This window comes from Haliaeetus albicilla, chromosome 3 (genome assembly GCF_947461875.1).
Source record: "Haliaeetus albicilla chromosome 3, bHalAlb1.1, whole genome shotgun sequence".
In the NCBI taxonomy this organism is placed as follows: domain Eukaryota; kingdom Metazoa; phylum Chordata; class Aves; order Accipitriformes; family Accipitridae; genus Haliaeetus; species Haliaeetus albicilla.
Window position 1 is genome coordinate 30,189,051 of NC_091485.1, and position 25,679 is coordinate 30,214,729.

A 25,679-nucleotide genomic window follows, 5' to 3' on the forward strand; every position below is an offset into this window, starting at 1 on the left:
TGCAAAGCCCTAAGAAGCAAACTCATAATATGAATTATTATGAAAAAAAGAATTAGCTGACACATGGAAAATTTGATGCATATGAGAGAAATCAGCATGTCTCAGCAGTGCCTCAAAATTCATCAGTTTTCTGAAGGATTTAAGAAGTATGTGGAGAAGAGATATCTGGGTGATACAGTCTACTTGGACTCCTAAATGGTATTTGATAAAGTATTACATCAATAACTCCTTAATTAGTTTCCCATGAGTTACGGATAAAAGTCGTCACATTAATATGTAATGCATTTAAAGACAGAAAACCCACAATAAAAATAAATTACCAGTTTTCAGTGGCAGTTACAGTAGGGTCTTGCAAGTATCCATGCTGGATCCTGTGGTGTCCAGTTTATTCAGAAACAATATGGAAAATGGGGGATTTTGTGAGATGATTTAGTAAAACCAGCTGGACTTCTTATTTACAGAGGACAAAATTGAATGAAAGTTAATATACGTTTGTACATTAGGACACAGTCTTCACTTTATACAATGCTGGATTTTGAGCTGGTAGTAATCAAATAGGAACATGATGATGAAGAATGTAATGCTCCACTGCATTTAAAAGAATAAATGTAATGTTAAGAACTATCATGAAAGGAATAGAGAACAAAACAGAAGTCATCTTTATACCACTATATATGCCTATGATGTGTCTACATATTGAGTATTCTATGCTCTTTCCCCATAATAATAGAACTGGAAAACAGAACTGGATGACAGGCATGGGACAGTTTCCATTCATTAAACAAGTTAATGGATTAGGAGACTTCAGCTTGAAAAAGAGGAAGAATATGATAAAAGCCTATAAAGTCATGTCTAACATGTAGGAAGTGAATATGGAATGACTGACCAATACATCTTTGAAAGTAAGAACTACAGCATTATATGAAGATAGTATATGCTAGGCAGAAAATAAAGAAAAAAGTAATTTTTCACACAACATGTGACAAAGCTGTTGCAGTCCTCATCACAGAATGTTGTGGATGTCAAAAATCCAAAATGTGACTGTAAAATTTATGGAAGAAAAATTCATCAATTCTAAATTAGTTTTTAATAGTTAAAGGCAAAATATAAATTAGGACACACACACACAAAAAGAATGTAGGGCAGAAAATAAGCAGGGGCTTTCCCTGAATCCCATCTAAAATCCTAATTTCTTAGACTAATATTTAGCATCCCTCAAATACTTAAACCATAAGAAGAATCACAGTAGATTCCCCTGATCATACAGTTGAACATCCATTTGTGTAAATATTTCAGCACACAACACTGAGAATGTGGAGAAAGCGGTGCTTGGCAAATTTATATACAAACAAGACAGAAAAGTCATACAAATTTAGTATGAAAACATGCGGCTATAAAACAGCATAATATACAAAAAAAAGACAATTTATAGGACAAAACTACATGGTGTAAATTCAGATATTGTCAGGAATATAAATCGGATCCAAGAGAAGACAACCTGGCACTATGAAAGGCCTTAACAAACACAAAACTGACTCACTCCTATTCATTGTGAAAACAGCTTTAAAGTTCTCTAGGTCATGTTTTACTATTTTTCACCTTGACTCAATAAGCTTTTTAGCTGGCTCTGTTTTAAATCACATTCAACAATTCCGCTTTTCTTTCCAGAAGCAGAGTCTGGTACTTGGACGTACCTTTACCTTTGGCAAGCAGGTAGGTGAAAAGGAAGGCAGAAAGCTTGCAGAGTGCCTAATATACCAATGCGTATTATAACCAGGAAAATACTATTAATGTTCTTAATTTTACTGATTACAAGTTAGGAAATCCTAAGATTATTTCAAGAAATAAAACTGTGAAAGTCTTTCCTTTCAGACAATCTGTACTTTACATACAGCAGAAGATCTCCAGTGAAGAATATGCAAAACACCATTTATATCTCCCTGGTATAAGAAGACCCTTAAAAATTCCCCTTATTTTCTTTCCATATTTCTGAATGCTGAATCTTACAGCCTGCAATAACACTGATCCTAAAGGCTGTATGCATATGTACAATATTATTCATTAAGAATTATGTAAAGTGAAAAAACAAAAGTCTTGCAAGTTTTGTAAGCCTTCACAGTCATGGCAAGGTTTCTATATAAGGATGAATTAAAATTGCAATTCTAGATAACTAATGACATCCAAATGATAATTAAATAATTATTCTAATGTAATATTTCATTTGCAATGGTTACATTTAGCATCAAATAAAACTATACTGATTTACAAACTCTTCTAATCATTTAGTTACATAAAGAATAAGATTTTTATTTGTCAGTATTCATTTTAAATCACCTAGGAATAACAAAATCTTTGTATGGTTTAGAATATTTAATGTGTTAACTTTACTTTTTAGCCTGCCATCAACTGTAACCATTTAGTAGCCAAATTATTTTCTCTTCAGAGACTACTGTTATTTGCTATTTTTCAAGTGTTTTAAAATACACAGTTAAAATCTTAAGTTTTAAATTATTTTTTTAAATATTAGGTTGCTTGCCCAATAATTCTCTGATACAAAGATCATTATTTTTGATTCTTCCGCTCTAAAAAATAAATTTAATTAAAAATTGTACCTTGTAAGAAATTTCTTCTGAGGTTTTGGTTTTTTTTAAGTCTTCATACTTCCTTTTTTTTTCACTGTAGGACAATTCAGCATTACAGAGATCTTCATTTAGTCTTTCTATTTGCTGTTCAATCTTACACATGCTTTTGCAGATAGTCTCGACTTCTGACTGATACTCCTTCTTTTTTCTTGAACTGTTGAAATAAGACAGCCAATCTTACATTTCATTTTATAAAGTATATTAATTAAAAGTAAAACCCATTATTAAATAAGTAAAACTAAAACATTTGCTAGTAAAGACTGAAGCAAAGAGGCATTTGGTACTTCAGCCTTTTCTATGTCCTGTGTTATCAGGTTCCCTGCCTCATTCAGCAATGGGCCCACATTTTCAGCAGTCTTCATTTTGTGATCTATGCACTTATAGAAGCCCTTCTTGTTGCCTTTGATATCTCCTGCCAGATTCAATTCCATTTGGGCTTTGGCTTTCCTAAATGCATTTCTGCAAGCTCAGACAATGTCTCTGTATTCCTCCCAGGTTACCTGTCCCTGCTTCCACCTTCTGTATGCTTTTTTTTGTGTCTGAATTTTGCCAGGAGCTCCTTGTTCATCCATGCAAGCCTCCTGGCATTTTTGCCTGACTTCCTACTCATTGGAATGGACTGCTCTTGAGCTTGAAGGAGGTGATCCTTGAATATTAAACAGCTTTCTTGGGTGCCTCTTCCCAAATATAATATAAAACTATCAATTTTGGATGAGAAGAAAGTGGCAAGAACAGCCCTTTTATCTGAAAGTGTTAAAATTGGTCACAGAGTTTCAGTTCATCTATCTTATAATAAATGGCCATGTCTAGGGTACTTCATACCAGTCAGTGCAGTGGTACACGTTAGTCATACAGCCGATGAATTCAAATTCCTAAGTATGTTGCTATTTGCAGAATTTTTAGGTCACATAAACCAATTTTAGTTTATTTGTATACAAACAAACTTTCAGTAGAAGTGAACTGTTTAACAGAAGTGAACTTGTAATACCATTCGATTAGACTGTTGGATTACACAGCAAAACCCAAACTGAATCAAATACAAAAAACCTACAGGTAAACATTGATATTGCTTTAACTGACAGAATACAACCTCTTTATCATTAGAAATTAATATTCGTCAATGGAATGTTTTTTTGTAGAAGAACGGGGTCACTGAATAATAAATTGTTACTACCACTATCTGCTGAATTAGAACGATAAGCCTAAATGGTATTATAAGGATCTTCACAGGATATACAACATTGTTTCCAATACTTAATCTGCAAACCCACAACAGGCTGGTACTGATCACACATTTCCTTAGCTGAATTAGTGGCCAGAATATTTCTGTCAAAGAGCAGCTTCTTTAATACAGGGTGTCATTTGCTTAGTTAAAGGAAGGAAACATGATTTACCTTACAAAACCCAAAGATTTGTAAATGCACAAGGACTAAACTTCATGCATTATTTCATACATGCACACACACATTCTCTGCACATTCCACTTTCAGTGCATGTGAACTGCTGGTTCCTAAATATACAGTCTTACAGTCAGCAGTATCTTGCTATATAGTCCTTGAAAAACCTGTAAGACAATACAAGCCCACAGCAACTTAATATCCCTTCCCAAAATTCAAGTAACAAAGAAGCACAAAGAGAACAGAAAACATTGCCTATATGCATCTTGATGAACTATACGTAACATGTACCATGTATGTAGTATGTATTACAATTGCCCTTTCTCCATTAAGAGATTGTGCATAGCTAGACTCAACTGACTGTGATTCCCAAGCAGTTGACCAATCTGGGAACTGAGTCCCAATAGAACTGAAACTGCAATACGATCCTTCCAAAATGAAAAATATGACCTAGAGGCTTGGCTTCAGCAATGTCACACACCTGTAAGACCCTGTGCTTAGAGCCATGACTGACTAGTTTACATAAATTCATACACAAGCATTTTTCAAAGATATTGCAGAAGCTACTAACAAACAGCTCTCCATGAAACAGGAAGGACCATCTGTATTGTCATGGTTTAATCCCAGATTTCTGGGGCAGCTCAGGGTGATTTGATTATTTAGAAGTTGCAGGACTGCAGCTGCTGCACACAGTAGGAGATGGGGCTTTCCCCTGCACCAGCCAGGAATCGAACCCGGGTCACAAGACTGGGAATCTTGCATGATACCACTACACCACTGGTGCTTCCCTCCAACCTCTAAATAATCAAACCACCCTGGGCTGCCCCAGAGTGCGAAGTGCTGCATACTCACTAAATCTATTGATTTAGACAGTCCTTAAATACAAAGGATTCCTAGCCCCTTTTTCAGCTGTTGAGACAAAAGAATCTTGCATAGATCTAAAAGATCTTTCTCCCTGTGAATTAAAACACTAGAGATTATCAAGATCTACTACAAGCACGTTAGGAAAAATATAGCTGAGAGTATACATGTGAATGGCCCAAATCTTCCCTAGATAATAGTGTTCAAAGATGATAACAAGAAACAGCAACAGAGATTTTTTGGCTAAAGGGAGGCAATATGAAAGCAGACATACTCTGGTACTTCCAAGTCTAAGACCATTTAGTTAGAGCCATATCATCAGACAGTAATAATTGTTCTATTCTTTAGACCTTCACAGGTCTGCCCCCTTCCCATGTACTGATTATACTTTCCTGCACACCAGTGAGGTTAGCAATGAGATAGATACAGACCAACAATACCAGTTTGAGTAGTAAGCAGGACTGTGACATAACCACGACTTATGAGAGTTATACTGATAAAGGAGGTCAAGAAACTAATGCTATGGAGAATCAGTGAAAAGCAAGGAATATGTGAAGGTACAGTATGTGATGCCCTGAGACCAAAGAGCAAATAATTAGATGGGATCAGAAGTAATTACAATACTCCACTGAATAAAGAGAGTTTCAAGGATATTCTGACTACCAGATGAAACTTCAGTTGCAAATTTGTCCCTGAACAAATAATTTCCATACACTTTTGGTAATGGTTTCTGATTAGTTCTTACAGAGTTTCTGAATCCTATGGTCTCTGATAATACTGATTTGAACTATTCATACCACAACCACATCACTTTCAAAACAGGAAGTTTTTCTACAGATGGTCTTGTGACCTGATTCTGAAACAGGTCTCATTAACTATTCCATCAGAGATAGATAACTTGTATTTTGCAAATTCCACATGTAGAAAACTTACGAATCTCATACTTTATGACACATGCAGTTCTCCCTAATTAAGCACTTTTAATATGTCCATATGCCCCATAACATCTCCATAAGAACAATACTTACATGACTATGTAGGAAAAAGCATTCTCTACCAGAAACAAATCTAAAATACTGACAAAAGGTCACTGGGAAATTAACTACTCAGCTTGCCTAGGGAAGTTTTGAAACAGTCAACACTGGAAACCCTAAAAAAAATCATCTGATTGTTTCTGAAAATGGGTATAAGTATAGCTAATCTTCTTTTGGGGAAGGCGATGACTAAATAGCTTCACAAATTCCTTCCAAAATGTCTATGATTATAAAATCTCTTAAATTTCAAAATACCAAAGCTGAAAGAGCAATTCATCTGAACAGTGCAGAGTAAGCAGATCTGTGCTGAAGCTGGAAAGAAATGAAAGGAACCAAACAATGACTGATTTCCTACACCTTTCACGTGGAGCAAAATTGTTTTGATGCATACAAAGCTACCCATGACTCTGGAAGTTGAAACACTTTAAGCATTGATGCAAGAGGAACATAAATAGTCCAAGCAGAAAAGTAGACTACAGCTGAAAGAACTATGGTTCTTTGGTGCATGTGTTCCATACTACACTCTGTGTACAGGTGTTGAAATTTTATTACAGCTTCTGCAGCTTACTTAGGAACTCTGTCCTCATTTGAGAAGCATACTAAGTGTCGTGGTTTAACCCCAGCCAGCAACTAAGCACCACACAGCCGCTCACTCACTCCCCCCACACCCAGTGGGATGGGGGAGAAAATCAGGAAAAGAAGTAAAACTCCTGGGTTGAGATAAGAACGGTTTAATAGAACAGAAAAGAAGAAACTAATAATGATAATGATAACACTGATAAAATGACAACAGTAGTAATAAAAGGATTGGAATGTACAAATGATGCGCAGGACAATTGCTCACCACCCGCCAACCGACACCCAGCCAGTCCCCGAGTGGCGAATCCCTGCCTCCCACTTCCCAGTTCCTAAACTAGATGGGACATCACATGGTATGGAATACACTGTTGGCCAGTTTGGGTCAGGTGCCCTGGCTGGGCATGAGAAGCTGAAAAATCCTTGACTATAATCTAAACACTACTGAGCAACAACTGAAAACATCAGTGTTATCAACATTCTTCACATACTGAACTCAAAACATAGCACTGTACCAGCTACTAGGAAGACAGTTAACTACATCCCAGCTGAAACCAGGACACTAAGGTTTTGATTTTTCTTTCCCTAAGCTTTCATACATTCAGTAACTGTGCATAGCATGTGGACCTGAGATTTTCTGATCTAATAATATCTGTAACATATACTCAGCCTTCATGGAAAAAGGGTATGTATCAGGTCAAATGCACTGTTTCTCCTCAGCTTCTTTCATCCAAGATGCTTAACACACTATGAAGGCAACACAGATGGGGGGTGAATGTTCATATGGACAACAAATCCCAAAGTGTTCCAGTAATTGGAACTTTTTCCCCCTATTCAAATTTGTGTAAGCTTTGTATTTTAGATCCTTCTAAGCTTAATCACAAGTTACCTGGAGATAGGTCTTGGAATACTTTGGGAAAAAAATAACTCAGGATCATTTTCCCAAAGGCAACACTATGTCCAGATGCCTCTGCACAGCATTCAGTATCAGTGTGTGTGAAGATGTCTTCATCAATGACATCAACATAACTTGAAGTACACTTCTGATTATAAAAAGCAGGCCCACTTCTGTCCTGGTTTTGGCTGGCATAGAGTTAATTTTCTTCCTAGTAGCTGGTACAGTGTTGTTTTGGATTCAGTATGAGAAGAATGTTGATAACACACTGATGCTTTCAGTTGTGGCTAAGTAGTGTTTAGACTAAGTCAAGGATTTTTCAGCTTCTCATGCCCAGCCAGCAAGAAGGTTGGAGGGGCACAAGGAGTTGGGAGGGGACACAGCCAGGACAGCTGACCCAAAGCAGCCAAAGGGATATTCCATACCATGTGACGTCATGCCCAGTATATAAACTGGGGGGAGTTTGCCACGGTGGGGGGGGATCGCTGCTTGGGAACTAACTGGGCATCGGTCGGTGAGTGGTGGGCAATTGCATCATGCATCAGTTGTTTTGTATATTCTAATCCTTTTATTATTGTTGTTGTTGTTGTTGTTATTATCATTATTATTTTCTTCCTTTCTGTCCTATTAAACTGTCTTTATCTCAACCCATGATTTTTACTTGTTTTCCAATTCTCTCCCCCATCCCACTGGGCGGGGAGAAGTGAGCGAGCGGCTGCATAGTGCTTAGTTGCTGGCTGGGGTTAAACCACAACTTCAATGGGCTCATAAAAGATACTGAGAGAATATGATATCCATTTTAGAATATGTAGGAGGTAGAAGTTTCTCTCTCTCTCTCTCTCTCTCTCATCAAGAAAAGACACAGGACAGGAAATGAGACTATTTAAACTGCATGTGCCCCTAGAATCTCAGGTGAGCGTGACATTATTTCATGCATGTACTGCATGTTCTAAATAGGAAAGACACACAAATAAGCTTTCTAGGAAGAATATTAGAAGGCAATTCTCTGTCCTCTTGCAGCCTAGTAGGAGGTGGACAGTCACTCACTTTTTAGTCCTGTTGAAGGAACATATCAGTACTCTGTTAGTATAGAATTCATCAAAACAAGCACTCCAATTCTTAGACTAACATGAGATAATGTGTTGGTTTTAAGAATCACATTCTGATGGAATATAGCAATTCCATACAATACTACAATTCTTCCCTAATACAAAAGACCATACAGAAATCACAACATACTCAGAAAGGAAAAGGAAAAATAAAGCATAATTATATTAAAGTTTGTGAGTGGCTAGAAAAGTCTTGGAGTATCAGACTAATGATCTGACATGCAAAATATCTCCAATATAAGGCAAGAGATTAGTGGCAGATCAAAGAATTTAAAGGTTTCTGAGCAGAACCAAATGTCCTGCCTCTCTCATAGCACTTAATGGCAACTCCCTCAAGAGAACTATAGTTATTTATAGCCTTTGTTTAAAACACTCCTTATTCAGTCAAGAACTCCACCAAGATAAAAGGGGATTTTCAAATAAAAAGCCGTACAAACAGCACTCTTTGTGCTTGCATTCAGTAACATTAAGAGAAATGCATGCAACTTCTAATTTTTAGGAGGGATTAGCAATTGCTTTCTCCCTTAAGAACTAATATTAGGTCAATACTAGGTCAATGTGTGCTAGGTCACTGGTCTTGAAAGTAGAATTGAGAGAATGTAGGGGTTCTATAAAATAGCATTCCAGAAAATCCTTCTAAGAGTTAACTTAAATTATCATAAGATGGCAATGTACAGAAATTTGGGATTGTATCAGGCTGACTAAGAATCCTGTTTTTCCAGTAAAACAAGATCTAAAAGGTAATTCTTCTGAAGTAATATTTTTCTTTAAAAAAAATACTTAAAATTGAATTCTATACTCAGCCTCCACTCATTATTTCCTGGGACTAGACTAAACAGCAGTCTGAAAAGGTATTTCTGCTTCAGAGGATGTCATCCTTTGAAGACATAAATAGACTTAGATCCTGGAATGAATTCTTTATTACTAGGTACTTGTCATAACCATTCTCTGGGTCTTGAATCTGAACTTTCATATGCATTTCTTGAACTCCTGAACATGTGGAAGGATAATAATTGGGACACACTCACAACAATACTAACTATATATGAAATAGATAACGCTCAAAGCATTTCTCTTGTGAACTTGTCCAGTCTTTTTAGGATCCCTGTAAAATGTTAGTGTACAAGATGGTCTCAAGTAATAATGCTTCTCAAATCTGTTTTACGAGAACTCCCCTCTCTCTCCTAATGCTCCACATTTGCCTGTACATGTTCTTACAAATCTGAGTTTTCTCTTTCAGCTTATCAGTTAATACTTCCAACACGGGCAAGATCTCTCTCCGTTATTACATGTATGATGAAACAAAAGTTTTAATCCATCAAAAAAGATGTCAAGGAAATTGAAAATAATAAATTTGGAAAGCTATGGCACTAATTCTACAATGTTCTAATAATCCCAATATGTAGCTCCATCAACATCAGAACTAATGAAGCCTGGTTTCTTACCCATTTGTGTCCCATCATTGATTTACTTTGGTATGTGAGGTATGAGCTCCTACTTGAAGCATTAATAAGGAGTATGCACACAACTCCTCTTTTCTTTCATCTTGTTATCCCCTCCCTTTTCCTACACCTTTTATATGGAATTTTGGGGGTCTAGTAAGGAATGTTTTCATGCTGACAGGATGTCTGTATTCAACTCAGTCATCGATTGCTACAAACCTTGTAAGAATCTAATTATTTTCGAGAACTTTTCAGACGACTCTGCTGAAACCAGACAATAAAATCCAAAGTTACTGGGGGGATAAAGAAGATAACCTGTCAGATACATGAAACCAGTGTACACCTGGTGTCTAAAGGAAGAAGGAACTAAAAACTGATTTTATTTGCTGTTGTATTATAAATCCACTGAGAATATTATGTACAATACAGTTTAAAGTATAGCTATTTGGAATCAATAAACTGAGGAGCTACAAAAAGTGTGTGCATAATGTCTTACAAGAATTCAAAGAAAACAGAGAAAAACAGTATTTCAGATTCTATGTTTATAATCATCATATATTTAAAAAAATACAAATAAAATTCATAAAAGTTTTGACCAAAATGTTTTTGGGACTGAGGTTTCTGTTAACAAAAAGAGAATTTCAGAATCTTCATTTTGTTTTATTTTAATTGTCAAAGTATGTATTTTGTCTTTTGCAGAATTTTAGTTAATTTTCTTTCACGTGAAGGTCAAAAAAGGTAGATGACAAATTTCAGCCTGAAGTGATTTGAAATTATTGAAATGTTAAATTACAGACAGACTTAAAATTAAAACAAGGTTCACTTTTATAGGCTTGTTTGCAGTGAAAAAGTAAAGCTTGCTTCCTATATTTATACTGCAGGCATTACCTATTTCCGAATTTTTGCAAAAACTCTTCATTTTCTCCCTCAAGTTCTTCATTTTCACATTTCAAACTGTCCAATGCTTCATTAATATTGAGAATCTTTTGCTTTATATTCTGTAGATCACTTTCCTTGGTGGATTTCTAATGAACATTAAAACATTAAGACACTTTTAGCATAAGTTGAAATTATTTCAGGCCAACACAGAAGATGCAAGTATGAAAGCATTTTTACTTCATTTATATCAAAACAATTAAAAACTTACTAATTCTTCCACAGCTTTAATCACTTCAGAATAAGCATCTGATATTTTTACACTCTCATCTCCTTGGGCAGCTATTTTATTATTCAAATCTTCTATCTAGAAAATATTTTGTAAAGTAAGTCATACAAATATCTCCTATATTTCTTAGTAATAATTAAACAATATATTTAAAAAATAAATTCAAAAGGAAAGCTATTAAAGAGTAATTAGAGATATTTCATGCCATAGTATTCATATGCACATTGCCATTGCGATGTATCCTAGCAGAATCTTAGACTTCACAGTATCAGTAAGCACACACTCACAGCCTTCTAATTCATACATGACATATCTGGTATAATTAAGCAGACTACCTTAATTTCCTCTCAGCCTCAAGATTTTCTTTAATATCTCAAAATCTCTATCAATACAGATTCATGCAGAGATTCAATGATGGATCAATCACCAGAGCTTAAGGAAAAATGAGGATGTTAGATCCAAGCATCTGCAGCATAAAGAAAACATCTAAAGTGGCTTTAGGTTGATAAAGGCCTACCTGCTCACACTGAGCCTAATGAACTTTGTTACCTTCAACTGTCCTTCCTCTGCAGAGGCTGAAGCAACATAGCTATCCTGGCAGAACTTACCTATAAAATCTCCACAGAGATATGGGTCTAACTGGAATATGACCAGACAACAAACATACTCAAGCACGATCAGGGTTGATAAGGATGTTAGAGAATACATGTGGCAAGATCAGGACAGCATTAGGACACAGGTACTTTAAATGGCATGTAATTTCCTACTGCTACCTCAAGAATCTGATGAAGAGCAGATTTACGTAAGATACTTTGTGACTATGTCCCAGCAACTAAGGAGAGGAACAATACAGGCTTTGTCTTGTTATCTTGTCCACAATGTCACAGCTCTGTTGTACTTCTCTAGGATTCTGCTGACTGTCCTTGTATGGCTGTACCTTCCTAACTAGCTGGGGACTGAAGGTCCTAACCTGAATGGTTAGGGATTATAAAACATGATCTGTGAGAAAAACTGCAAAGAAGCACCTTTACTAATCTAGAAAAAGGAGATAAAAATGCAAATTGTTAAGTCTCTCAATATGTACAATATTCTAAGAAATATAGTTCAGGGGAAGTGTGGGAAAGGCAAAGAGAAATTGGTTACATCTACAGGGGAAAAAAATCCAGTGGATTAAGTATGAGCAAAATGTCCCAGTTTTTAAATTGCTGGTACATAGGAAAAACATGATTGAGAAAAGTTTTCCATCTTTCAATGTTTTTAGAGCAACCATTTTGAGAGGAATGACCTGAAATAGTGCCACACTGTGCAGGAAATTAATGAAGACAAAACAATAAAGGAGGAATAGTTAAGTATGAGATTAATTTTATAAGAAGGGTTTCTTCTAATCTTTGAAAAGCAAAGCCCATGTAGATACAGAAAATGGATTTAATGCATGCAGATACCTTTTGTAATGCAAACCTGGGTAACATGGAAAAAAGAAAACTCAGAGCTGTCCTTAGAGCGTCAAAAGTTGTAACACTCCTAATAGGTCATATATAAAATTTAAAAACCAGCATGAATTAAGAAAGAAAGCCAGGAGAAAAAATGCAGAAAAATATAAGTTCACATCACTAATTCTTTCTTCAAACTTGTTGATGTATGTGATAATTATCATGTTATAATTTGGATCCAATTCAAATCCCACTGAAGTCACTGAAAATAATCCCAATATTATCCTGATTTCCCAAATAACTCCATTATCCCAGTAACATAAAGCTTTATTCAGTTAGTTGGTTTAGTCATGTTTTTGAAGGAAATTGACAGTAACAGATCAGCTTTATGCTAAACTTAACTCTGGCTCACCTTTAGCATAAAATAATCAAACCAAAGTTGGTCACCAAATGGAGCAGTTTCATGCTCCACCTTACCCTGTTGCACATTTCTCTCTTTCCCTTATGTTGGTCTTAATACCCAAGTAGTACCCACTGAAGTATATCAGCTCAGACAAACCCAGCTGGAAACATATCCAGGAAAAAAAAAAAGTTTACTAATAAGTATTGGCTCTATTTGAAAATAGTGGTCTTCTAGATAGCCGTTGATAGCAATTGTTGGTGCCAACAACAGGAAGAAAACTGTTAATACACAGTTGGAAACAAATGCCACCCATTGGTGACTGTCTAATATGACCGTATCTTTACTTTTGCAGGGGGTGTGCTTTGGGTTTTTTTGTTAAGTTCTAGGCATGCTTGGCAGATTCAGCTTCCTAGAAATACTCCATCTAGATTCTGGATTCCACTGGATCCATAGCAGGACCTAGCTGTCTAGATGCACAAAACACAATAGTACTGGCCATGTACAAAAGAATGAATTTCATACTTTATTTATACTTGTATACATACACATATATACACATACTTATACACACAAAAAAATAACAAGTTCTGTTGTGGGCATCTAAATCCTGTTTTAGGCATTTTCTACTGCTTCCACATATGGAGCTGTCCATGAACTGAAAACTCCTAGTCATGCAGTGTGAGGAACTCCAGTTCAGATTTTAAACCACCAAGTACAACAAGATTTCAAAATGAATGCTAGACAAATATAGCAGAAAACAGGGGAATTTTAAGTAAAATAGGGTATCACTACACATGGTGTAAAACTGCATCACATGCCATCACAGGTTAAAAAATCTACTAATTCAAGAGGACACATGCTGTCCTACTAAATGCACGCTTTCTTTCAGACATCTTAAGAATATAAGCAATATTAAGCACATATGCATCCAACTACTAAAAATATCCAGGTCACTTAAAGGAAGGTAAGATGGTTGTGATATTTTTAATAATTAAACCTGAAAAATAATACTACAACAGAAGAATGAATAAGAGAGTTCTACAGAATCTACCACCTCTTATTTTGAAATCGGTATTTGTATTTTTACTTTTACAGAGGACCTTAACTCTTAAACACAAAAAATATTCAGGCATTCATGTACTTTTCAATAAAAGATACTCATTTACTTGCTTGTTTATAAATATTCAAGACTCACTTTGCTGTTCCAACATTTTGCATCTTCCTGGATTTCTGCTTTTTGCTCCACTAACTCCTCAAGGTGTTTTTCATCCTTTATAATCTTCTCCTCTGTTTCTTTTAACTTCATACAGTATTCGGTCCAAATAAATTCAGAATGCTTTAACTTATTCCTAATAGAAATACACACAAAGTGAATCCATCTATTTGGCAATATTCCAAGGTAGTCCCTCTCCATAAAGGAAAATGTAAAGCAGATCTGAATTAGTAAAGATTTATTTTGATTCTCTACTACATTTCTTGAACAGGTATGCATGAGAGAATTTCAAAGTATCTGCCCTGGCAGGTTCATGCAATTTCAGCCAGATATCAAAACTACTCATGCTACCAGTTCACTTGCACTTAAACAGCCTGCCAACATTACAACTTCTAATTGGACCTCTGAACAGGTATTGGTGTAGTTAAACACAAGACTTTGTTTCATACCTCACAGGTTAATTAACCAAAGTAGGTGTGAACTTCTTTCTCTGCCAGTGGCTGAATCTACTTCAGAGCCATCTTCACTTAATCAATCCACTGCACTGTCATTTTGTGGACAAATGTCATTCGTGAAGAAAATTTTTACTGACATCAATTCCTCATGTTAAAAGGAATTTGCAGACAGTAGGCAAGGTCAAAGGAGGGGATAAGGACTTTACTTTCACTCTGAATACCAGATTTATCAGCATTATGATAAGGAAAACTGGCCATAACTACAGAATGATATAACAACTACAACAATCATCAGGAAAATATTCCCATGAGACACTGTTAAGCCTCATTATAGGCTGTGCACAGGCCTTTTGTTACAGCCATGTATGAGAATGGATTCGGTGAAAGGCAAAAGAAATAGAGGGACATCAGGTTAAAATTTTAGAATGACTGCTGGTGCTTGTCCATTATTTTTATTATTTTTATTATTGTTTCAGCAGGCAGAAAAGACTAGTTTTCTACATGCTCCCCAGAGAACTATCTTGGTCAATAACATATTCCAAAGCATGCCTTAAACAGCAAAATAAATCCACCACAGCAGAACTAAGGCCAACAGTAGTTGAGTTTTAGAGACGTCTATTGCATTACAACCCCCAGAAACCCTGAATGAGTGTTGCATACTTAAATGCAGTAAGACAACAGAAAACAATAATGAAGAGAATTCATCACTAGTTCAAGAGCCAATCCTAAAAGACTATTTGATAGACATTCTTCCTTTATTTGCTTCCAAGATTTCATCTAGTAAGGGAGTAAAGACTTATCTTGCAAAGTCACATTCCAAATACCACAGGATATATATAACATGAGCGTGAAACCTAACACTTTGAACACCTCTACTTTCTTAGGTCCCACCACCCATGAAAGAAACTTATAAATGATACTTGGAATTATTCTAATGACAGACACATAACAGGCATAGACTAATTTTCTTCTGATATAACCTATCAGCTACAATTTTATGAGTACAATCTCGTGCAAAAACACAGTACTACCAGTCACAGCAAGTATGTGTAAAAATAACAGACTGTGCTGTGTGATGTACCTCAGCCTCAGTATTTTGAGTTCCATGCAATCTTCATCATTTTCTCACTGATGGTACTGAACATAAAGAAAAGAGTATCAACTGTAGAACAGTCTTTCAAGTCTGTGCCATCACAAATCTGTCTTTCTCACACCTATCAATACCACATGTTATTCTAGTCCTCCTCGGATGGCAGCTGAAGGGTCTACTTCCTCTGTAATGTAAGTATGACTTTAATTACCAGTCTAGCAAATGGCTCGGAAAAAAAAAAAAAAGATAGAGCAGGCAAAAAAAAAAAAAATTCTTCACTGAGGGATAGAAAACACAGTCATCTTCTCCATTTTTTCCTGTAAATGCTGATATTCCTAAAATCACTGGTATGGTTAGCACTTTTAGTTTAATTCACATCCACACAAACAAAACAGGTTACAAGGTGCACAACACCTTGTACATCACTGTCATGTGGTATGAATAGGAAATCACTTAACTAGGTGAAACAGAAAACATACATGGTATATTTCTACCAGTATAGATGATGAATTTCTGGTATTAGTTACCTATTGCCATTATCATGGGGATTTTACTTACATTATGACTTTTTTCAAAAGAACAAAGAGTTCCTGTAAAGCAATTTTAATGCACCTTAGAACAAAGGCTTGTTACAGGAAAACACCACACTTTCTTTCTTGCACATGAAACAGTCTCAAGAGCCTTGATTTCCACCAAGACTACCAAAACCTAACGGGAAAACTGCCCACACTGCCCTACAACTGCTAAGCATGCTAACAGCTGTGACACAATGACAGAATTCTAAAGGGAACTGAACAAAACCCTGCATAAAAGACTATTCAAAAGTTAAGTAGTCAGAAGGCAAGATGAAAAATTCTAATACTAATGAAAAAATGCAGAAGTAAGATTAAATGATCAATTTTCATTGAAAGAATAGGTCAACAGCATGGTATCTCAAAATCCCATATCTGTTGCTTTGATATATTTACAAATTATCTGAAAGGGCAATGAGTAGTGAAATTAAAAGACAGCATATAATGTGATTACAACAGGCAAGGCCAAAAAGAACTAAGAAACTTAAGAAAAATTTCAAGTAACTGGGGAACAAAACAGCATGTACCATTTAGTGTCCAAACTCAAAAGAAGTATAAGATCAGAGAGCTTAAGTACACATTAAAATTCTAAATTAAATGTATCAAATTGAGAAAGACATGTATGTATTTCCACAAACACTCAGAAAGTCTATTCAACATTTAGCACAGTTAAAGAAGCTAAGAAGGTGTTAGATTAAGTAAGAAATAGGATGAAAAATATTAGAATAAAAAATGAGAATAAGATGTTCCTGTTAAAGTCATTGACATGGCTTAATTTGGAATACTGTTTGCATTACCTTTCAATCCATTTCTGAAAAGTGTATCACAGGAGTGAAAAAGGAGTCAGAGGACATACTGGAAAGGTCATAAAATACAGAAGTCTTCTGAAAGCACATTGAAAATAATGAAGTTGCTTTAGAAAACAGATAGGAAGAAGGAACAAAGTAAAAACCCAAAGTCGCGGAGGATATAGGCTAGTGAAGAAGGATCACAATACACAGCAATATTTTTCATTGTATACATTTTAAGGCTTAGACTCCCAAACTACAGCAATTTGCCTACAAGAGGACAATAACAAATTGCTGCTGACTACACTTCATAAATACGAATTGATAATGAATAAAGTTTAATAATAGGTATATGCTGGAATAGTAAAAAAAAAAAAAGTTAAATCACATACTTTTAATGTTATTTATTCTGGTATTACATGTTAAAATCACCTCCAGCAATGGATCACTGTAACCATTGCTAACAATTCTTGCCAGCAGCTAGTAATTCAGACAGTAATTCAGACAGAACACTAAATAGGCCAGTGAAACACTAAACTGATTTGCAGAGTATCTGAATACGTAGTAATAAATCACACTACATTTTTGGTAATACTTCTTACTCAGGACCTGATCTTTCCCATAATTAAAATCAACATGAGGTTTGCATTGAACTTAACCAGTTACAGAATCAGGGTCCATGCTGTCCAATTTCTCTCAGCTGGAACCCACGGAGGAGCTAATGAGCATTTGATCAGATCATCTCTATATACATATTTAAGCTACAGTTAAAATTCCAAACATTGTGAAGCTTGCATTCACAGGCTCACGTCCATCAAAAGTATTATCTCCTACTCTTCACCCACTTCTTCCTTTGTTTAGACACATGTAGTGACTTTAATTGGAGAATCACATGATAATTTCCAGAAGGCACTCTAGCTTTGACAAGTGTTGGTATTACAGAATTCTGGTCTCAGGTTTTGTATAATAAGATACTTGGGGTTTAGCTATATTTCTGACTACAATTTTAATTTTCATATACTAATATTCTTTCCAGATTGCAAACTAGGGTCTGAAATGAAAAAGTTAACTAAACTAAGTTAACTAAAGCTTAACTAAAGATAAACATGTTGACTGTGAATCTTTTTAATCTTAGAGGTAATAAAATATAATTAGCATAAATACCTCTAATATAGTATCAAAATTATCCTGAACTCAATAAAAACAAGATGAAGAAATTCACTGTAAAGGTTAGAATCAAAAAAGGAAAAAAGACATGCTGAGAAAAGAAACAAGTCAGAGACACTTATTTGTCTAGTATTTCTAAGCTATCCATCTTATGGAAAAATACATTTTTTTTATCCTACACTGACTCATCCTTACTGAGACATAGACAGTTTGGATCTCATTACAAGTGCACAGACACTTTATGAGTGCAAGACTGGAACTTCTCAAGCAGCAATGTCGTCTCTGAGTAAATGCATGTTACCCAGGATGACTCCTGCTCCCATATTAAAGTATAAACATATTACAGGAAGAGCTATCATCCTTCTTTAATTCTGCAGTTTAGTGCCAATGGCAAAGAGATCCACACTGATATGGTACCTTAAAGAAACAGGATTATTGCATCTAAATAACATTCCTTTCTTCAAGAATGTGTCAGTAAGGTTTCTGCTCTAGCTGACTGGCAAGCACAGATCTCCCTGGATAGCAGCCATCAAAAGCACCAGTCATATTAGCCAAAGTAATGATTTCCTGAGGTTGAAACCTACTCCAAAATACACTGTAAGAGTGCTCTGTTTTGCAATAGTCAGTGTTACTTCGTGCTGCAGGTTTAACAACTTGTAAGATTCTGAGGCAGGCAGTAAGTACTCCTTCTGTGGGACCGAAAAAGGTGTTTCAAGTTCCTGAGCACTAATCAGTTTTTGAAATAAATTTGCCAAGATATTATAATCTAAAGAAACTGGACCCCCCCATTATTTTAGTCAGGTGCAGCTCTTTACCATGGCCTACTGAGCACCATAAATGGTAAGCAAAACAATCACACTTCTTAATTATAATTATTTCTTGAAAAAAAGAAATGAAAAGAAAATCTAAAACCAACAGAAAACATCTACAGCAGCTACAAACTCTTCTTTATGTCCCTCTGAGAGTGGGTCCCTTCACAGAAGGGACCAAAATACCTTACTCCCAAATTCTACTGTGTGCCTTGTTTTATTCTATCATATATTACTGGAACAGTTTACATATAGGTTAAAAAGTATAACAATTCTTCTTATTTGGTACATTAAATAAAAAAGTCACTCACTGTACCCTAAGCTCTCACAACTACTCAGTTATTTGACGATTTGGTTTTGGCCTTCATGGTAGACAAGCCTACAAAAGATATTTCACTGACAGGATGCAGGAATTACAATGGGCTTGTGCATAAGTATAGTGGGTTTGGCTGGGATAGTTAATTTTCTTCACGGTAATTTTCTTCAGCTAGTATGGGGCAATGTTTTGGATTTGTGCTGAAAACAGTGTTGATCACTCAGGGAATTTTTTTCTTCCTGCTGAGCAGTGCTGACACAGCGTCAAGGCCTTTTCTGCTTCTCACCCCACCCCACCAGCGAGGAGGCTGGGGGGGCACAAGAAGTTGGGAGAGGACACAGCTGGGACAGCTGACCCCAACTGACCAAAGGGGTATTCCAGACCATAGGACATCAGGCTCAGTGTAAAAAAGCTGCAGGGAGGAAGGGGTCGTTTGTTTGGAGTTATGGCGTTTGCGTGTGATGGAGCCCTGCTTTCCTGGAGATGGCTGAACACCTGCCTGCCGATGGGAAGTAGTGAACGAATTCCTTGTTTTGCTTTGCTTGCGTGCACGGCTTTTGCTCTAGCTGTTAAACTGTCCTTATCTCAACCCATGAGTTTCCTCACTTTTACCTTTCTGATTCTCCATCCCATCCTGCTCAGGGGGAGTGAGCAAGCTGCTGTGTGGGGCTCAGCTGCCTATTGGGGTTAAACCACTAAAATAAGCTATTCATAACTGCTTACTTTCTGTCTTTTTAGAAAATCTGGCAGTGTGCTGCTGGCCTGTAAACATGCAAAATCACAAAGTTTATTTCTGCTTGTAACAATTTCTAGAGTTTGATGTTTTCTTGACAAAGATGGGTTGACATGTGGCATAAGATTCTTAGATATGTACAGATGAGAATCATCTTTGGCAAATAGGCTTTCACTAAGCAGAAGTAAATAACAGCTCTTACATATATCTGTGCTGGTGTGAAGAGTAGCTCTTGTAGTTCATAGTCATATTTGGAAGCATGGGGAAAGACTGTCACAGCATTCTATAATCACTCAGTTATGTAGCAGACACAGATGGCCCATCTCTTTTGAGGGACCTAATGCTACTTCCAGGAACTTTATGAAGTCTAAATTCCACTGTTAGTCCAATAAACATAATCCTCCTCTACAAATGATCAGGGAGTATTTTGTGTTTGCAGTAGTTCCTGTGAGCTGAATGGATCGGTGTATGGAAACAGACATCTTACAGTAAGAGAATCCCAGTGTCTTAATTTTGAAGAGACTGATTGTAGAAGAGATATGGCACAAACCTGAGATGATACATGGCTCTTTAGATAACAGACACCCTTCTAAAGCCCTCATTTCTTTAGAAATTAGGAAATTCTGTAACTAGAAACTTCTCTTCAGCTCTGTAGTTGCTCCTTTACTGCTCTTAGGTAAACTAATGAGGCCAACTCTATAGTGAATTCTCATAAGAATGATCCTTGAAAAGAAACAGGGAATGGGAGTTAGATGGGACAGTCCCTGGCAATGGCTTTGCTGGATGGGAAATTAATATCTACTGAAACAAGGTTACCAAGGACACGAGATTGCATGTACATCTCAATCATTAGCATTAGTCTTGCTGCCTTGAATGAAGCATCAGTGAGCAGGACAGGTTTTCAGCCACTACTGTACATCAGGCACTTTCTAACATCAACCCTCTGGAATACCAAAATAGTGCGTGCATAGCACAACTTGAATTATGGAACTGCCATATAAATTCCTAGTGAACCTAGGTAGTTCTGAATCAATAGGATGGACCAAATTTGATGACTTACTACAAAATGTATATACTCCATAATTACTACGCACAGTTTTTGAAATACCTGATATTTGAAGAACAGTTGCTGTCACATGGCCGCAGTACAGAAACATCTGCTACTGCCAGTAAGATTATCTCAAAAATTTACTGATGTCTTTCAATTATGCCTGTAAGCTTTCCTCACCTCAAGTGAAAAAGAGCCACTGTGTCACTTGTTGCTTTGCCAAATAAAACCTGGCAACTAGCCATAGGCATATGCAGCAAAGTCAAGTGCAACCTCCTACCAAATATGAAAGTACTTGGTATTCTTGTTCTTTGGCGTAGTTACTCTTGGTGCTGACTCTTTGTCAGTTATGTTCAGCAACAGAAAGGAGAGATTACTTGTCAGTGACTGGCCATTAGTGGTGGTGTTCTGCTACTATAGGTCTACTTGATAATTCAAGGGTTAATAACCTGACAAGAGGTTACAGTGAGGAAACTGCAACATAAGTCATTGCCATACAGAAGCTACCTTGCAATCCAATAAAGTTATAGTAATTTTGTTGGGTTGCTAAGAAAAAGAAATATATGGTGTTTTGATAAGTTCAAAAGTATGTGTTGGTGGTTAGAATTGTTCTGGTTAATATGCAACTTCAAAATTAAGTTATAATTATAACATAATTATGGTACTATGTTAAGTGCTGATGTTCAATGCAAGTAATTTGTGCAGTCAATAAGAATGGTAGCAAAAAGTTCTGTCAAAGGGATTAAAAATTCATAAGTAAGTAATATAAGGTAAAACCGGCATGCTTTAGGAGTCGATTCATGAAACTTTCCTTTTGGGTATATTTCTGGGTATCATCCCTTCCTTATTCTGCTAATGCAAGCTAAGACAACAAGGCAAACACTTCTTTTATGTATATTTCTACTAATTTTCATTTAAAAAAAAATTAACATTATTTCTAAAAGCAAATTTTCTATAGTTTCATTGTCACTATTAAAACTAACAAGACATTATAATAGCATATTGAATAGCTCTTACTTGTATTGACTCGATAGCATCTCAGTATATTCAATTTTCTCATACATAGATTGTATCTTCTTTTCCGATTCTTCATCAATTCTTTTAATTGTCCTTTGGATTTCCATGAGTTCACAACAAACATCACTATATACTTGTGATGTCTAAGAAAATAAAACACGTTTTCTGAAAGGTGTTATACAAAAATCATACATAATGTTTAAAATAAAAAATTCCAAGATATTCTGATTCTTTGCAGTTAAAAAAATTGAAGTTTAAAGTTGAAGTAGCACTTTGTGATGTCATACAACTTAACGACAAATTCTGCATGGTCTGCAATAGATACAATCCTAGTGAAAGACAACAGAATGTGTCGTAAAATTGCATAACATAAAGAAAGGTTAGCAAGAGGGATTTCATTCTGTTACAAAACTTTGAAGTTACTGCGAAAAGGTGGCTACTAACATGGGAAGATAGTGACCTCTGGAGCAGAAAGAAAGAAATAATGTTGAAAGAAGCCACTGAGGTTTCACTCAGTAACCTGATAAAAATCATTACTTAAACATCTCCTAGAGGATGAGCAAGCCTGGCAGTCACCTATGTAAAAGAGAGGCCTGAGACAACGCAGACAATGAACACAATTTTCAACGGTATCAATAGTATTGGGACACTCAGTTCCTAATAACTCTCCAACAGAGATATGCACGTCTGTAGTCTCTGCTTTTTAAAATATTACAAATATAAACAAATAAAATTATATAAAATCTTTATTATAATCTAGCACTTAGCTGCTCAAACTAGTTCTCTGGATATTAAAAGGCAGAGATTAAAAATTAAATAATTGTTTTAATTGCAAAGAAACTTAAGTGTCAGCTGCTTTTTTAAGGAGGAAAAAACCAAACCTAAGTAACAAACCGCATATAAATTAGAGCGCAATAAAAGTTGTAAATAATTTGACAATTAGAAATTTTATTGTTGAAATGAAATATATGAGTAAGTTACAGTAACACCAAATCTATCTCCTTATGATATGTAGTGTCACTTTTTGGAAAGAAATTTAAAAAAAAAACTCTAAAAAGAAGTATTTCTTTAAAAGTCTTCAGGAAAAAAAATATTTTAACTCTACTTTCCAAGTTGTATTTTAGTACACCTCAGTATTTTAAGTGCATACAATATATTCTAAGACATTAACAAGAAAAAAGGATACAAAATAAAAACCAAAATAACCATCTTGATTTTTAATTAGCCAGTATTTTGAACATATCTGATAACACTGATAGAACTGTGAGCTATTTCATAGGTCAGAACTAATTCATCATAATTAGCATATTATTTGTGTAATAGGCAAATAACATTTTAATTTTAGAAGTATTTTGACATGACTGTTGAGACCTCAAAATATGAGAAGTTCAAAAGAAAACAAATTAAAATAAGCAATATTTATTAAGAATCACCTACAAACAAAAGACCATTTTTAGACTGTAAGTACCTTGAAAAAGATATTAATCTCTAGATTTGTATTTAAAAGTTACTATAGAAAATACATAGAAAACATAATAATTAGTACTAAAATCTGTACTTGAAGTAACACAGTATCCTTCCCTTTTTAGACATCAATTTTAAGCTACCTACAACTTCGCTACACTTTGATTATTCAGCCTGACATTATCCACATCAGGCATTTATTATCAACAAATAATAAATTATTATCAATATTATTGTCAATAAATACTATCAACAAATAAACTAGGAAAAATGTACATCAGCATTTAAAAATAATTAAAACTTACAAACATTTTTTTGACAGCTTCTAACATCTCCATATGATAGAACAAACACTGACATCTGTGAGAAATCTGAGAAGAATCTATGCAAATATCAGATATGTACCTTCTACTTTTCCCATGAAAAATCCCACATGAAATCAACTTTAAAAGTTAGAATTACATTCCATATATGCTTAAGAGACATTTACTAAAGGCCAACAGCATTATCCTTCCTGGATTCTGTCTGCACTGAGTGCCTGTATTTAGCACTATGGGCACACAATTCACAGTCTTTGTGTACAAAATTTAAAACAGACTTCGGTATTTCCAAAAGACTGCTGTTCTCTAAAAGGGTATGCACCTATGCAGTGGAAAGGTTCTAAAAGAAACATCTTCGTATTGTTTGTACTTACCTTTTCATAAGCCAGTAACACATCCTTCACAGCTTCACCCTCTAGATTTAGCTTTTCTTCCAGCAGAGGGCTGTGTTTCTTCATGAAGTCTACATCCTCCTGAATCTCTCTGTTGACTGTTTCTATCTTAAGTATTTGGTTTTGTACCTGTCGCAGCTGATGGCTTTTACAATCAAAATGCCATTGTAGCTCCAAGGTATCTTGAACACAGGTTTCATATTCTGTTAAAAAGATAATTAGCATCACAAAATGTGAGTAACTGAGTGATGCCATGAATACCTAGTGAGATTGCGAAGTATGTTGTCATAATACTAAGACTTGCAAAATTTTGCTGTAAACTGCTCTGAAGGCCAAAAGAGGACGTTGGTTACAAAAGACATCACCAAATACTGCATTAGCAGTGGAACTGCTTTTAAACATAATTCAAGCAAATCTTCAAAGTGAGGGGTGATTTTGTTTTTGTGAAGGATATTAAAACATCTAGCCTTAAGGCATATCTAGAGGAGGCTACTGTAACACAAGAACAGCTCTACTAAGCTTCCTAGTCTCCAGCAACAGACCTATGTGGATGCAAAGGAAGAACATGGCAAGTATAAATCCCACATCCTCTTAATATGCCAACTATTTTCAGTTCAGGGACACTTCCTGAACTAAATGTGGCTTCAAGAAAGCTAAACTAAAGATACAAACTTAAACTCAACAAACAAAACATATTCATGTTGCAACACAGAAGTACATCAGTCTTAATTCAGTTTGCTGCATTTACTTTTCTGACTTTGGCATAAATTTCCTACGGGTCTTTACAAGAAAATATGTGACTAGACCACTGGTTGCTGAATGACAACATATATTTTATTTTGCTTGGGAAAAAAAAGCTTATTAGAGATGGTGTCCTGCAGCAGCTGATGCTCTATACGGAGAAATTATTGGTATGAAACTAGGGAAAGAAAAGTAAGATTATGAGATAAGAAAAAAATCAGAAAAAGTCTCAAGAGCAGTAAACTTTGCCATAAATTTGAGACAGAGAAGCACATTTTACTGAGAAAAAAGGCTCTCTAGCTCTGAGAAGTAGTTGTGGAATATTCAATGCAATCCCTTAACAGCTGATAAATTTTGCTGTGTTAACAAGACATAAATCACAAATTTACAAAATTATTCATTGCTACTAAAACTTAGACACATTGTATCAGTAAGTGGCTTTTCTACATCATGCAAAGTGATACCTAACATTAAAATGAATAAAATGTGTTTTACATTACATTTTTGTTATACTTCAGAGAAGGTAATTTCTGAAGATAGGTTATGTCACTGCAATTACCTGAGTGTGCTACAGGACACAGATGCAGCAGGAGCTAGCAA

The 25,679-nt window shown here is 35.5% G+C and overlaps 1 protein-coding gene and 1 non-coding gene across 5 annotated transcripts in view; both read right to left on the bottom strand.

Annotated features, from left to right (window-relative positions):
- Positions 1-25,679, bottom strand: part of LOC138684735 (coiled-coil domain-containing protein 178-like) — a 191,902-nt gene that overhangs the window by 143,404 nt on the left and 22,819 nt on the right. For 3 of the 4 annotated variants that reach the window (XM_069779249.1, XM_069779246.1, XM_069779247.1), the window contains exons 6-11: positions 24,321-24,541; positions 22,163-22,305; positions 14,150-14,303; positions 11,104-11,199; positions 10,845-10,981; positions 2,613-2,796 (exon numbers count right to left, since the gene is read on the bottom strand). In XM_069779249.1, the coding sequence (XP_069635350.1) occupies positions 2,613-2,796; positions 10,845-10,981; positions 11,104-11,199; positions 14,150-14,303; positions 22,163-22,305; positions 24,321-24,541 (935 nt within the window). The remainder of the gene's footprint in view (positions 1-2,612; positions 2,797-10,844; positions 10,982-11,103; positions 11,200-14,149; positions 14,304-22,162; positions 22,306-24,320; positions 24,542-25,679) is intronic. The other variant, XM_069779248.1, reaches the window with a different exon arrangement.
- TRNAG-CCC (transfer RNA glycine (anticodon CCC)) lies at positions 4,753-4,823 on the bottom strand. The gene has a single exon. It is a non-coding gene; the product is annotated as a tRNA-Gly (tRNA).